Genomic DNA, 16,166 nt, shown 5'->3' on the forward strand with positions numbered 1-16,166 from the left:
GAGTGGCAAACTTTTGGGCAATCTGTTAATGAGTGGAATTTACGCTGGGGGTCTAGTTTTTAAACAGCCAGAATAGTTCACACTTGAGTCTGTAATGTTGTCACTGACCCACTGCCCAACGTGGGCCATTTACTTAACTTTCCTGTGCACCATGTATTATTTATTTCAAAGATGGTACACAATGCTTTCCCATCTTTGTAAAACATCTAGGGAGATACAAGTGAAGTGTACTATGTGTGCAGAGTATTACTAAAACTGATGAAACTAGTATAACAACATACTCTTCCGGCAGCAAGAATGCCTTGTTACTTGGTACTAATGAATTATACACTCTGAATTAAAACATCTTGCCTACCTTGTCTGGTATACTCATCTGCTTCTCTGTGGACCAAGTCTTTTACTCTGTTTCCATACAGCAACCTAGAGGAATCATGATCAAAAGCTTTCAAGGTTTCACTGGAGCTGTAAGACTTCTGCGTAGGCACCCTGCACTCCTCATTTTCTGCGGAAGAATTTGTATAGCGCCGTTCCTTGTCCCGTCTGCTCTTTGTCAGGGAGCAATAAGGCCTACGTTCCTTCACATCCATACTTCATTCCTTCTCTGTGCACATCAGTCCAGCTTATTTGGAAGTCTTCTCTACATTCAGTTTACATTCACCTATAACAAAATTAGAAAGACAACCGCTGATGTGTTACAACGTTCTCTAATTGCTGTGATTGCTTCCTAACTGTCTGGAAGAGAAAGAAAGATCTGATCAGCGATGCGTGAGACACACTTGTGTAACATTTGCAAGACTTCCCAGAGTTTCATGCACGAGCTACCCTGATCAAAAAAATTAGCAAAGAAATTCTTGTGAACGACAACACAATACTTCTCATTTTTATACAACAGATTAGAAGATCAAAAGCAGGCTGAGAACTGGGCGGACGAAACGTAGCTTTTCAGCTTCAAGAACGTGTTACTCACCTAAAGTCTATCTGTAGTTAAGTTGTTTTCCGTTTTTCTGAGAAGGATGCATGCTTTAATGGCAAGTCTGACTTCCTCCTGCTTGTCAGATACTTCTGTTTTTAATGTCTGTTTTTTATATACAGACTTCTACAACTTTTTATTGTCATTTCTATTCTAAGAAAGTTGTTCTCATCAAGAACATATACACACAATTTCACAGCAAGCTACAAAAACATTATAGGTGATACGCAGGAAGACTTCTCCAAGGCAGTATATTCTATATAATTTTACTAGAAAGCAAGTAACTATTTGATTTGTAAATGACAGTCAGAATAGTTTTTCCTTCCCTCAAGCTTTTAAGGAATATTGCAGTAAGAATCTTATTTCAATTACTATTTTTCTTTACTGTTTCATTCCACTTAGTTTTCAAAACAAGGCTTCTCAGTTTCATCTCTTGGGTCCTGCACACTTAACCAAAATATCTACATTTCTGACAGAGTAAGAAATAGTTCGGGAATTTTGCTTTTGTTTTTTAAAGAAAAGTGCTAAAATAAAATAAAGAATATAATTTGTATATTTAAACTGCTGAAAAAACATCTAAATAAAGAACAGTTTGGATGATTTTAATACTTTGCAACTGCACCTGTTAACTGAAGCCTTGATATTTCTTGTTTAACACCTTACATATTAGGGTTCTCTCCTTTGTCTCAAGGAGAACTTTCTCCTGGGTGCTCCTCTCAATTTAAAGTACTTAAATATCACAACTGATTATTTTATGAAGTACTATCAGTCAAGTCCTTTGTGATGTAGAATTAAAATGACAGTTTACAGCACATATCACAAAGCAGCAGCCAACTCCATTTGCACTCTGTTCAGCAAAACCAAAGTTGCTTTAGAACTCTTCACCTGTTTCAAACATTTAAAATCAAACAAACTAATTAGTTGTCACTCCTGTAAAAATTTTTAGAGAGTATTTAATGTACTACAGAACCATAATTCAAGTTTGTGAATGGCAGCCCGTCTTCTATCATTCTGTTTTGAAATTCTCCAAAAAGCTCTTGAATTTCTTGACCTGTGTGAATCTCAGTTTAGACTAAAAGACAAAACTACAAAGCCTTCCATTTAAGAAAACTCTCTTCTATATTTATTATATTTTCAAATGTTAAATGGTTAAAAAGAAACTGAAATATTTGTACATGATCAGAAAAACCAAAGTTTTAATAGAATAGTTTATTAAATTTATGACTGTTTAGATGTCTGCATGCCCATGTAGCACATCTTTTTAATTTATATGAAACACTCAGATTTTAAAATACTTGATTGATTAATGAATGCAAGTTCTTCCCACGTAAAAACAATTTTCTAGACATTTTATAAACTTTGTGTTTTATTAACACTAAACTGAATCATGACTTTAAAAATCATTATTAACAGATACACACAGGTATTCTTTTTGCAGTGTAAAGACTTCATGTGGAAGCATATCTCCCCTTTCATCTAAGTGTTTCAAGACTTTAAAGGGCCACTAATTCCTAACGTCTCTAAAGTGTGCCATGGGAAAACTGACATACACTATTCATCATCAAAGATGAAATAATTTTGATTTTTTTTTTTCCACGTTTCCAACCTCCTTTATAATGTAAAGGAAAAAAAAAACAAAACAAAAAACAAACCAAAAAAACCCAAAACGCCAAACACTTCTTTGCACAATACTTTGTTACTATACCAAGCTAAAATCCTCAAAGATTTAATCTATGCTATAGCATGAGGAAGTACTGATCTGCTCCCACGGAAGTCAATGAATTCAATAAAACTTCAAAAGGCAGTTTTCTGGGTTATCTATTGCCTCTCCAGGCAAAGAATGAAAAGGTTAAAAAAATACAAGCTGTTTAATAGCACCACATTATGGAGACACTTTAACAGTGATTACACCACCACAATAATGAAGACTAGTGGATTTTTTGTGGGCATTTGGGGGGAGTGGGGGGGAATCCTGTAAGATTTAAGAACCTGATCTTTTTGAATCTGGTATTACACAAAACACCTGTTTACCTTCAGTAACCTTTACCTTTAAAAATTAATAGTATCTCTCAGCAAGTTTTAGGAAACACTTAACATCCTCAGGCTCATGCCTTTGAAATTATTTCATCAGTGAATTAATACACAGATCTGAAAGGAGGAGACAGAATAAAAGCTATCTTAAAGATCTGTCTACAAGTAAATGTTCTCTACCATGATCAGAACACAAACAGAAAGAGAGAACACAAACATAATTGCAGAATACAGAAACAGGTATCAGTGTTAATATTTAAGTAGTAAGCCAGCAACGACAAGCCAAAGAAAGGAAGACTTGCAGATGGCTTTACAAGATCTGAACCGTGAGTCTTATTACTGCAGTGGGATGTTTTACAGTCTCAGGGCTGTGCAGGACTTACTTGTCCCATCATGAATTCTCCCCTTCTTTTTTAAAAAACACCCCTTACCCGCAACTTTAGAGAAATATTTTCAATTATTGAGGAAAACATTTTAAGAAAAAAAAACCCCAAACTGTCAGTTACTGCATCTGCTCAGCTCCTTTCTTATAAAGATCACTGTAGTTAAAATATTAACAAGTTTTCCCACTCAAATCTTCAGGTTTGAATGAACCACTGTTGTACAAATTTGAACATATTTCATTTTTTCTTCTGTTTCCTATAACATAAAAGCTGCATCCCAGGAGGAGTTATCCAAATGCACTGACTAGCTTTCTTTTACTATGCCTTAGAAGAAGCTCAGACGAAATATTGGTAATGAGTACAATACAAACTCAAGGGAACACAGCAACTAATTTGACGCATGAACAGGTTTTTTGACAAATCAGATTAAAATTTTAAACCAAATAAAATTAAATTTATTTTGTGACATGTTACAAAAACACTTGCCTTCATCTGCAAGTAATTTTTGCCCATATGTCAATATTTATGGTCCATCGAATAGCTTCGCTCCAATTAAATGAAAGAACTTTCATAGAGCAATATTTACAAAGCTATTGAACTACTAACTCACCCATTCACAAAAGGATGTCAAAACAGCCGTGCTAAATACTGTTACATGTTGTATTACAATGCTAACATGAAATGGCCTGCATATACTGAAGAAAATTGAAAAAGATTTCGCTGGTGCATGCCACTACTTCAAGTTTCTGTCTAATGCTTTTCTAAGTATAAAAATTGAGGATGCCCATCTGTGTCACTGAGCATTGGGATCTCCCGTGGCCTTTTCAGTGATCTGCCCAATGTTACAGGCTCCTGGCTGGATTAAACAGGAGAGTGTACACTAATCACCAAACTGACATGTCAGTTCTTACACAGTCATGCCACCCCATTTGTGTACATAGCTTAGCTGATTAAAGCCTCAGACTGCACTTCCCCGGTGTCACTCCAAGTTTTAAAAACAGTTCAAAACCGTAAAGAGGAGATGCCCGTTTTTAAACTAATACTTACATATTTCTTTTAACTTAATTTAGAAGGGAAGCAGGACAACCAGAGAAGCATTTCTTGTACATGACCAGGTCATTGGGACCACAGAGCTCATTCCCTTATGTGCCAGGCTGCTTTGAAGACCTCTGACATCATTAGCACATTTAGCACAATATTTAATGACCAAGTCAGATAAGGTACGTACAAATAATAATTAAAACAAGTGAATTATCAAAATTCTTTCTTTAACTCTAAGTGTGGTAGAGAGCCCAAGTGTAAACACCAAAACAGAGCACAAGGCGTATTCACACAGAAGTGTCAAAGCTACCATGGGAGCTTCGATGACTGAAGTCTCAGATACAGACAAAGCTGCCTGATGCAGCAGTAGAAGTTTTACACTGTATTTAAAATTCCCCAGGACAGCCTTTCAGCAGTTCCTCTTAATCACCTATTGCAAAATGAAATAAAGTCACTGTAGTGAAAAGGAAAAAAAAACAGTTAGTTATCTTTTTCACAATAAAAAAGCCTCAATACTAAAGCCCTACACTGCATACAGGAAAAGTACACCAGACATAAAATGTAGTATAGATTTTAATTGTCAAGATGTAAACGAGGCTTTACGGTCATGCTACAGAGTGTTATCTAAAACACCCAGCTACAACTTTAGCATGCCTGCAGGCCTTTTAAACTGTTATGGAAAATTATTGCATTTAATTCAGCAGCTTCAACTCTGAGTTCCCCAAAGGGTTATTACAGTTTGGCAACAGGATGGCAATCCTAACGCACACAGCGCTCCCTCCCCATTTCTCAGAGAACCTTCTTCCAGCATTAAACCTGGTTCAGTGAACACCAAGGTAACTGATTAAGGAGTCTAAATATACCTCTATATTTTATGCCCTTTGATATCTAAAAAGCTACATAGGCACAAAGTAGTAAAGAGGTAAGAAATAAAAGACGTTTGTTACCAAACTGAAGAGAGAATTGTATAGAAAAGATTATGTCACTGCTTGGATTGATTTATGGATCTACTATAGTGTGTATTATTTCCCTTTCAATGTGTATATCCATTTTAGACATCTTAAAACATACAAAGCAAAAATTGAATTAGTTCTGAGAATAAGTCTCATTAATATATACAGTGCTGGAATAGAAAAGGTTTCAAAAATGAGAGCATAAAACTTGTAGATCTCTTTGTTACAGAAGAACAGTAACAGAGTACGAAATACTGTTACAAGGAAGGCCAAACAAGACCTCTCCTATTCAGTCTCACAAGGAGAAGGAACAGTAAGGAAAGCAGCATGCTGCTCAGAGCGGAGCCCTTCTTCCCTCCTTGAGGCCAGCAAAACTGAGCTAGGGAAGGAACTTAAATATTACATACCACAACCTTCCCTACCAACAGCTAAATCTAACAATTTAGGCATTCCTAAGAATGATAGTATTCCCAGCTGCATTAAAAAGCTTGCATTATTATTATTGAATTACTATTATTTTTATTACTAATTACCATTATTACAAATTAAGAATCATTGATCCTTCCATACTGATCCCTTAATACAAGAAATCTGCTTGCTTAGATCGGGACCAAACTTCCTTTCATGATACACTACTACATAAACATAGGCAGTAAAAGAATCGTAAGACTTTTGGGAGAACAAGCAGCCTTGAACTTCTGTCTGAAATAAGAGCAGAGGATTTTACGGGCTGCAAGTCAAGACGGCGCCTATTCTCAGCATTGACAACAGTTGCTGAAAATAACGTCTAAGTAGAGCTGCTGAACAGATACGTTACTGCAAGTGTCATTAGTTTAATCATAATTTCCTTTTAATCTGTAACCGTTTACTAATGTAAATATTACATTAGTTACAATTTTCACTAGGTAGAGTACTTGCATGCCTGTTAATAGCAAAACAGCAATGCAAATTCAGCTGATACATGTAACAAGTAGATTAAAAAGCCTGAGTGCAATATGCAGAAATTAAGAAAATCTCCTGTCCACAAAAAATACTCACAATTCACACAACTAATCACCCATAAAACCTATTACAAACAAATACTAAGGAAAAACTCAAAAGGCATAAGAGAGTGATGAAATTTCCACTTCAATGGCTGATAAAGTGAGATATGTCAGAAATCAACTGAGCTGGAAAAATGACACTTTGAAGAGGTGCTTAGGATGATCTGTAGCCACGGTGTGCCATTAGTCAAACTGATGACTCTTAATACATGGACATTTCAGGTCATCATATCTAGAAATTCACTTCTTAATATTAAAAGTCTGTCTTCCAGCACAGAAACTAGAGAAGATGCATCTGAAGTCAGCATTCTTAAGAGGGAGTGGAAAACAGATGACCTGTCAGATAGGCAGTTCACAAACTAAAATTTAAAAAAAAGCCTCCTTAAGTCACTAACTAACCCTACGTTTTAGAATTCAATTACAAATGCAAAAGAAGGAAAAAAAAAAAAGAAAAAGGAAGACCAGTAAAAAATATTGCGTATTCTTCAAGCATTTTTCTGCATCAGTCAGGGGAACAGAACACTCGTATCTACCTTCACTACAGGATGTAATGTTAATAAAAAGTTACTTTATCACATAGCCTATCTAAAAATCTCAACTTCATTAGAGACAGAATAAACAACAAATAAATGTACTCTATGTTCATTATAAAAGTTTCTTGCAATAAGAGTCAGGAAAATTAGCAAGATAAAGAGTTCTGCAGGGTCCTGGTTAGTCACAGAAGTTGATGTTTGTGTAACAATTTTGCTGCCATTACTTAAAATTGAAACCCTTGGGTGGAGGGGTGGGGAAGAGGGAAAGAACACCTCCTGCCTTCCCTCATATGGGCAGAAAGAGATGATGCACTCTGTAGCAATGGGAGTGGAGGGAGTACTTTTCCAGCTGGCATTCTCCTGTGAGGGTACGAAGACTGTACAGCAGCATTTGAGATGGAGCTACAGCTACTTCTGCTTGCTGGAAGCCATCCACACAGCAAGGCTGCAAACCTTCAGAAGAGAAAACTGAAAATAGCCATAAGTTGGCTATGCATGCATACAGCCTGGGACTGTGCTGGCTATTAAGTTGCCAAGCAGGCCCTGCAGAAAAACGTAACTTGCAAGGAGGGAGGGCTAAGACACTGTATAAACTGCTCTGAACAAGAACAGCTTCTCAGTACAGGGTTACATTGACAATTTCTGTTCCTCCTTGGGAGGAACGGTTTGCAGGAACTGTCATGAACTCTGATCTTGAGAGGAAGTGTCTGCCTCTGATTTGGGGGATTTGAATAAGATGTGTTTTATCTTGAAGGGCCGAGAGTGCTAAGTGAGAAAGAGAACACGAAGATCGAGAGAGTGAAATAATGTGGTGTGCTCCTATAGAAAGAATGAGGGTGAGAACATGTGATGAAAAGATGGAGAGCCAAAGGAAGTTAACAGAGCAGAAATGCTGCAGTATAAAGAAAAAATGAACACCAAAATGAGCTCAGGACAGAAAGTGGAGGGAGACAGAATCATTAGCACTCACTATGGCAACACTGGGGAGGAGAAGTGACACAACAAACCTAGGAAGAGAGAAGAGTTTAAGAGGAAAAAACAAGTGGAGGAAGAGAACAAAGAAAATTTGAGAAGGGAGAAACTTTGTGCCTCATTTACTTCAGAGCAAAGTCATAAACTTTGAGAGAGTCAGCACTGGGTATAATTCAGTATTCAGCAGCAACTAAAAACGCCGAAATACTTTCCTCCACTGCTTTAAACTTGAAATTCATCCTTTATGCCATCATCTCCCTCCCTCCCCATCTTTTAACACATGATTTCCCCCCCACCATGTTCTTACTCAGCCTATCTCAAAGGTCTCCTAATTTATGTGAGTATAATTCCTTCTTGAATGGTATCTCCCAAGTTTACTTTTGCACCTGCTCAGAGCTCTTCCACATAGTCCACTTTCGTTCTGGAACAAAGCCACTGAAATCTAGGGATTTTAAAAACTAAAATAAGTGGGATGGAGAACCCGACACAGGAACAACACGTAACAAGCCAGAAGCATCAGCAAAGGTGCAACAGTCCCGGAGTCCCCAAGCAGAGAGCACAGCACAATGGTTTCTGCATTTCTGTTCGGAGAACAAAGCTATCAGTATGTTAGCTTCACCATCTGAACAGGCTGTCGATCATTCAACTCCCCCTTCAACAACTCAGAGTTAATTTCAAACAATTTGACAGTAGTGAGGTTTCAAAAATAATACATCTCTCAAGTCACTGTAAGGGAAATGAAGTATATTACATGTGACATACAAGAGCTGGGCGTACAGTCACAAGGCTGAGCTGAAAATATCATTGTGAAGGTGTCTGGAAATGAAAGGAGGACCTCAGGAAATTGCAATGAGGATGTCACTGAGGACACACAGGAGAGGGAAGAAAGAACAGTGAAGGGTAGGTGCTGAAGCTATTGCTGTGGTCACATGACATGGGATACACATGCACCATCAGCCTTGGTTTCCATGTACAGCTTCTTATAGTGAAAGCTGAAATTCCACATAAACAGGAGACATTCACAAGAAGATTTTTCTTTTCACAATGATCTGACGGGTAACCAGATTTTTCAGTCCCAGTCACATTATAATTAGGATACTGTTGCAGCCTGGGAACTTGGAGAATTATTTAGCAACTCACCTCAATAGAGAGTGACTAGTAAGATATGTAAGGCATGCTGCCAATTTTTTTTATGCTCAGGAACTTTGTTTCGTTCAAACTTATCCCCTTGCCCCCCCCCCCGCCCCGACTTACTTTCTCAAAACAGCAACAAATCAAAAACACACAGACACAAACAAGAAGAGTCCCAAACATGATGAAAAATCCCCACAGAAACATGAGGAGTACTGTATACTCATACTGTCATAACATTAATTTACCACTCCTAGCACAGTAGTGTGAAATTTTATTAGCTAATGCCTACGTAACATGTAGTAAAGCACTGTTTAACTTGATTAAGTTTACATTAGCAATCCCTACTACTGTATTTAACTATCCTATCTATTCAGACTGTATCAGCTGTCATGTCTTCCTGTATACTCCCCAGGTTCCTGTTTCCCTCTCTGCACAAGCTGTGTCCTCTTGTCACAACCACTAATTGTCTCTTCTTCAGCACTATCCAACATCAGCAGACAGTAAAGGCTGGAGGTTGTTTGCCCTGCTGGATCACTTCCTTTCTGTAATCCCTGTTCTAATTCTCTTTCAAACCATCCCTTTCATAGCATCAGATTTTTAGCCTTACCTTAAAGGTCATACAAAAACTTTTTGTCCTGTAATCACCCCATTCCACTCTTACCTCCCAGGTTTTGTCTCCAATTTCAACAGAACTAAGACTTTGATTAGGGCAAACAAGGGAATTTTAAAGTAAGTTCTTTGGCTAACTATGTAAGACACAAAATTTCCCACTCTACTTAGCAATTTTGTTCAAAGGACCATGTTTCTCTCTGAAAGTATCCACACAGCCTACTCTGACATGGCCCTACCTGACTACCAGCCAAGATCTTCTCTGGTAACAGTACTTAAAGAACCAACAATTAACCTTTAACAATGCAAAGCCTCCTTCAGGAAGCTGGGGAAGTAGGACACCTCCTGCTGACCTCCTCTTCCACTGGTATGTGTTACCTGTAGGTAAGGCACCCAGCTGTGCTTCCACATGCCGCCAAATTTCTGCCGCAGAGATGCAGCAGAGCTGCTGCTGGCAGAGCCCAATGACAGCACCTGGTCCACTGCGCTCACGTCTCTGAGAGAAACTAGTCTCGACTTATAAAAAATGCTTCATTGCCAGAAATCCCAATTTTGCAAAAGAAGCACAAGCTTCTACAGTAAGTGCTGAGCAGCTTCACATTATGCTTTTGGAGGGGAGGGAAGTACTTCTTTAAATCCTTTAAATTCCCACTTAACATAATACTCAGAATTTCTTAGTACAATCATGGATTAAAAATCCTTCTAACTAAAGCAACAATTCACTTCAGCAACAGATCTGAAGGTGACCTTTAAAGGATGGGCAATTTCTATCCTTTAAAAAAGTCTCTTAATAAAATAAATGGAAAGTTGGACTCCAAACACATGGACAATTAACTATAACTGAATAATGAAAATATTTAACAACTATCAACGAAATCCTTCTGGATCTAACATGAGTTTGTAGAGAAGCTCCACAGTTCAGTTACACCAGAACTAACTATACGTAACTGTATTTCTTATCAAGTAAGTTTAGCAAGCCCAGGTGCAAGACTGAAAGCCAGGAACACTGCAGGCTTCGGCTTATTTACAGGACAAGGAAAGCACAAGCAGAACAAGGAAGAGAATCTTTCCTGCAGTGACAGTCAAGACGCCTCAGACAAGTCCATATGGACTACCTGGGTGGATGAGCAGGTAGTTTAATTTCCATCCTGTTTCAAATATTTCCAATTCTGTTTTAATACGAAACACAGAGTGGAAGTATGACTAATTCATTATTTGCATGGCCTTATATCTAATATGAAACTATTTGTGATTTTCTTACTCTGTAGTTAAGTACACAAACGTCATTCCGGCATAGGCTCTTCCAAGTATTAACTTTTCCCTGAATTGTCTTGATGCTTGAGATATTTTTTGTGGGAACAGAAAGAGGGCATGAGATGCATGAGAAGGCAGGATCTGGAAGGTTTCTTGATCTACACAATGGAGTAGAGGGGCTCATGTCCATCCTAAAGTGAAGGACCCTATAGCATAGTAGGAAGCCTGAGAAGTTCCTTCAACTGCATTAGCTACATTCAGAAGCATTTAAACTTTTAGGAAAATTCTGATCTTTCTCTCCTAGTCCTGAGGGGTGGGCCAGGACTGACGAAATGCAGGCATCAGAAAAGGGAGAAAACACCCAGCACCTGTACCTGAACTTGGTGGCATCAAAATCTTGTCTCTGTATTTGCACAGCTGAGCAACATGCTTAAAAATGCACAGTACTGAGAGATCCAGTCTGCACTGAAAAGTTTTGCCAACATAGTTGAATTTACTAGAAGCCATAGCTTAAGCTAGCAAAATTTATTGTGCAGATGCAGCGATGCCGACAGAAGAGTGCACTTTTAAAACCACTGATGTAGATAAGCCCTGAGACTGGAGCCAGTCTGATGAATATCGTAGGCTCTTAACGCATCCAGGTGAAAGGATGAGCACACCCAGCAGGGTGAATGAAGGAGTTCACACCGCTCGGCTACCACGTCTGGACACACTCATCTTCTGGGGGGTCTCATTCAGCTGGGAACAATGAATGGGCTACTCCACACCTCCAATTCATGCACAGACTGCCTTGTTGTGCTACACGGAGCTGTCGGGCAGGATTAGTGATACAATCTGTGTGTGTGTTTAAATCAACTGGGGTTTCCAAGAAGCAGGTGTCAGAAAGAAAAAGATTTAACACAGGATATATGCCAGTATTTGGGGAGTTTATCTTTCATATGGGGGAACAGGAGAGATAAAGGAAATCTTAATATTCTTTTACATCAGCTCGGATCTCCACGTAACTGAATTTAAGTATATGTAATCAAAAGAATTCTCACATTCAGACAGCAAGTAGTGCAAACAAAACAAAAGCCCAAACAAACCCACAAACACCAAGCACAGCTGTAATAGAGAAAGACAGACTTGCACAGAGCATTTGAAACATAGTGATGGAGACTAGAGCAACGTAGGTAAAAGAGAGATTGGAAAGGCGAGGAGACATTTTATAGCTCTGTGGCCTGACTAGGCACATAACCATCAGATCTTAACTGACGTGCAGATCTTGCTTCCCTAATGCTTAAAAAGCTTAATTGAACATTGCAAAGATAATGAAATGTGTATGCGTGCATATAAATACATATATAGAAAAAAATAAATGTTATATATACACATACATAAATAAAAATAAAAAACACCTATGAAGGACATGCTGTGGGGAAAGTATTATTAGAAGTCATCTTCTTTTGAATCTAAAATAACAAAAACCACTATGTAGCCAACATAACTCAAGGCAGCTTGGGAAATTTATGTCACTAATCTGACTCCCTTACCCCTTCAACAATTGTATATTCCAAAACACTTTAATGCCGATAATTTGTCTCTTCACAATAATGAGTTCTTTATGGTAAAAGTGACCAAAGGGATACCAAGATAACAAGGGAGTACTGGAGGAAGGGGCAAGGCAGGAATGTCGTTATAACTATGTAAGTTCAGTTTTTAAATAGTCTCTCTTCTGTCTCTCCTGGAAAAAAACACGGGAATCTCCCCCATCCAAATAAAACATGGGTGGAAATTTTGCAATTTAGGTGACAAAGCAATTAGTCAAATGTGCAAAATGCCATTGTGGAGATAAATTCTATGCTGGTTTTGGACTTTGAAGCTAGAAAAACATAAAACTGTAATGGCCTCCAAATTCCTTTTATCTATTTAGTCAATTAAAACGAAATGTATTATGGAAACAAAACCAGCATCACTAATAGTGAAATATTTCTAACTATGTATTGCTCTGTATTGTCTTACCTGTTATCCCCACAGGGCTATGTTCCTGTGTACCTGAAGAAGAAATTAGTAGCTTTTGGCACAGGTGCCAGATTTATCAGGAGCTGCTGCCTCAGAGAGAAGTACTGTCTATCAGCAAGTCAAAAACATTGCTGTGAGGCTGCATCTTCCACCTCCTATTTAAGCATTTAGTTACCGTTCAGAAAAACATGGCAACAATAACAAAAACACTACCGGCTACTACGTGACTCTGATTTAAAGGGCACTGATTGTCCTGCAGAATTGTTAAATTAGAGATTGTGTCACAGCAATTCAGTAACAGCTACAATATAAGGAACTAATGAAGTAGTATCGTACCTCACTAGGATGTCAGTCCTGGAAGCTTTAGCATACCAGTTCAGTGTGTGCCACGCTTCTGATAGGACACAATACAGTTTTCTTAGAAAGCAATCTGTCAGTCTCAATTTCTGAATGCCTTATCCATAAAATCATGAAGCAGGTTGGCTTCGTCAAACGAGACATAACTCAGATTTGCAACGTACCATTTGCCAGAATCCCGGTGATAAAATTCTAGAGTCTGGGTTTTCATGCAAAGACAGAAAAAAAGACTTGGGAGTCTTTTGAGGGAGTCTATGTTCTCCCTACTGACTGAAGAAGCAGCCAAGAGGATTTGGCAGATGCTTACAAGAAATTCAGTTTAAAACTTATTAAAAAAAAATGAAACGCACAAAAACCCAACACAAATCAAACAGAACAGGTTTTCTTGATTTCAGAAAAGCAGGATGAAGGGCAATAGCAACTGTAATTGCATTCCCTTCCCCCCTCTCCCCTTTGCAGATGCCCTCGTTTGAACACTCATCCAAGAGGAGCAAACCTGTGCTCCAGCGCTCCACAACCAAACAGGCCTGAGTGCACAAGGGATCATCCCACACTTCGCCTGCTGAAGCTGGGCCTTGGTGTGGCACATAGGAGAGCCATGAAGCCAGGACAGCAAGAAGAAGAAGTTTGATAGGGTCTGGAGAAAATAGGCAGCACAACATTAGCTTATTGCTTGTATCTACTTTGTTTTATCATTAAAAAAGATCTTTTCAGCCACGTTTAAATAAGAAGTTTCTGACCTGCAGCTATTACTTCAGTCAGTCTGTTTTGAGTGCATTTCGAAGGGTTGACTGACACAGTTCCCTCAGACAGGAAATATGAGCCAGATGCTCACGATTTCAGAAAGCTTTAATCTAATTATATTTCTATATACGAAGTAGCCCAATAAATATGATTCTTGCCAATGCTAGTGAAAGGCCAGAGGCTTTGCACTGACCTGGCAGCACAGGGTCTTGGGAGCTGTCTGGGGTTGTCTTGACTTGAGCTGGTTTTAACAGTTGCCAGGTGATCGAGCAACTATTGCCTGGCCTGGCCCTGAAAATAGCAGGGGGGAAAGTCTGATGCCCCGCGGTAGTCACTGGGTAACAGAGAGAAGCCCTTTATGTCAGCTGAGGTTGGGGGAGGCTTTGGGGCAACTTTCAAAACCTGAGCTGGGAATTGATGAGAATAAAGCAGGCTACAATAAAACATATAAAACCAGCCCCAAGTGGACCAAGATCAAGAAGGAAGCCAGCCCCGCCATGAACACCATGCTCCCTGCGGTGGAGGGCAGGGAACGCTGGTGACCCCTCCACACCTGCCATTTTGTTTCCACCCTCACAACACATAGGAACACTGGAAGGGTGAGCGTAACACCAAAAACGGGTAGGCATTTGGAAGTTTTGTTTAACAATTTAAAATGTATTATTAAAGAGGCTTTTTACATTACTATGGGCTATTAGACTGTTAAAACATTAACTGAACTACTAGGAAATTCTTAGTTCTTTATCTATGGCATATGCCCTTTTATCTTAAGAAGATTCAGAGTGTATCAATAAAGCGCATCTTCCCATCCACAAGGAATAGTTTTTAAAAGCAAATAGAGAACTGTAAAACCTTTGGACAATTTTAAAAAACTTGGGTTTCTGAGAGCTGTAGATCATTAGCTCTCCTGCCACTTTCCACTGCTTTTTCCTTACTCTCTCCATATGCAAAACCTTTCTCTTTAACAGAGTAATGATAATAATGGATGCTGCCACACAAGCTCTTGTTTGGGCAATAGCGTCTGACTGACAAGTGTTTGTCATAGGACACTAATGACATGCATGCTAAATCATGGCATAATTATTACACACTGCATCCAAGTGCTAACTTTTCAAATCTGTAATAAGCATCAATAGCTTTCAGAATAAAAAAAGGACAAGAAACTTTAGAGAACTAGTATTAAATATTAAATATTAAACTTTAGAGAATTTAGTATTAAATTTGACCTACTGAAACAAAAGAATTTTAAACACTGTATCATTAAAAGCTAACTACTTCAAGGAAACTATAAAAAGTCCATATTTTAAGTAGGCAAAACTCTACATGACATCAAGAAAAGCCTTACCTTCCACCACTTATCAGTTATAACCAAAACAATCTTACTGCCTATCTTTGAAGTACATTTTACTACTATGGGAATTGGTTTATTTGTTTAGATGGATGACTAATTTATATATCTAGTAATTATATTATGGGTTAAAAGATCTGCTTTATTACTAACACTGTAATCGACTCACAGAGATTACTTGCTGAAACAGCAAACCCTTTTCATGGAGCTTCTTCGTTCCATTACTGCATGAGACCTGTGATTAATATTAACCTTTATTTCAACACAGATCTTTACAAAAGTAAGAAGAAAGTATTCTCTTTCTTGATCCTTTGGAAGAAACTGCCCTCACTCCCACAGACCTGAAATACCCAAATTCCCAAAGACAGTTTTGTGAAATGAATCCTTTGATGAGCTTCAGAATCAGGCATTTTAACAAAAAAACCCAACCCCGTCTCTATACTCTGCTGCTACCACCGTTGCTAATGATTACAAGCTTTCAGTACTGTGAATAATTCAGAAACTCATCTGTTCCTTTCAGTGTAAAGACAATGTTGAGAGAAAAAGGTCACTTTTTTTTCCCCTTCCAGCCACTGACTTTTCCATCCCAGCACTGGTCCGATCGCATGATACACCTAGTGTTTGACATGCATCCCCTGACAGCTTCTTAGCAGCAGTTAGTCTGTTTAGCTTAGAGTACAAAAATAATAGGAGCACAAAGGAATGACAACTTTCAGCAGTTATACACACAGTACCAGCACTCGCATTTGCTGTAGCTATTTCAGATACCCGATGTACAGTAGGCCTATGTTTA

At 38.4% G+C, this 16,166-nt stretch overlaps 1 protein-coding gene across 1 annotated transcript in view; it reads right to left on the reverse strand.

The window, feature by feature from the left end:
- The window catches only part of TENM3 (teneurin transmembrane protein 3), a 388,381-nt gene that overhangs the window by 324,866 nt on the left and 47,349 nt on the right, over positions 1-16,166 (reverse strand). Inside the window, exon 2 of the mRNA XM_050895382.1 lies at positions 356-658. Coding sequence (XP_050751339.1) covers positions 356-587 — 232 coding nt within the window. The 5' untranslated portion in view covers positions 588-658. The remainder of the gene's footprint in view (positions 1-355; positions 659-16,166) is intronic.

This window comes from Gymnogyps californianus, chromosome 4 (genome assembly GCF_018139145.2).
Source record: "Gymnogyps californianus isolate 813 chromosome 4, ASM1813914v2, whole genome shotgun sequence".
NCBI classification, from domain to species: domain Eukaryota; kingdom Metazoa; phylum Chordata; class Aves; order Accipitriformes; family Cathartidae; genus Gymnogyps; species Gymnogyps californianus.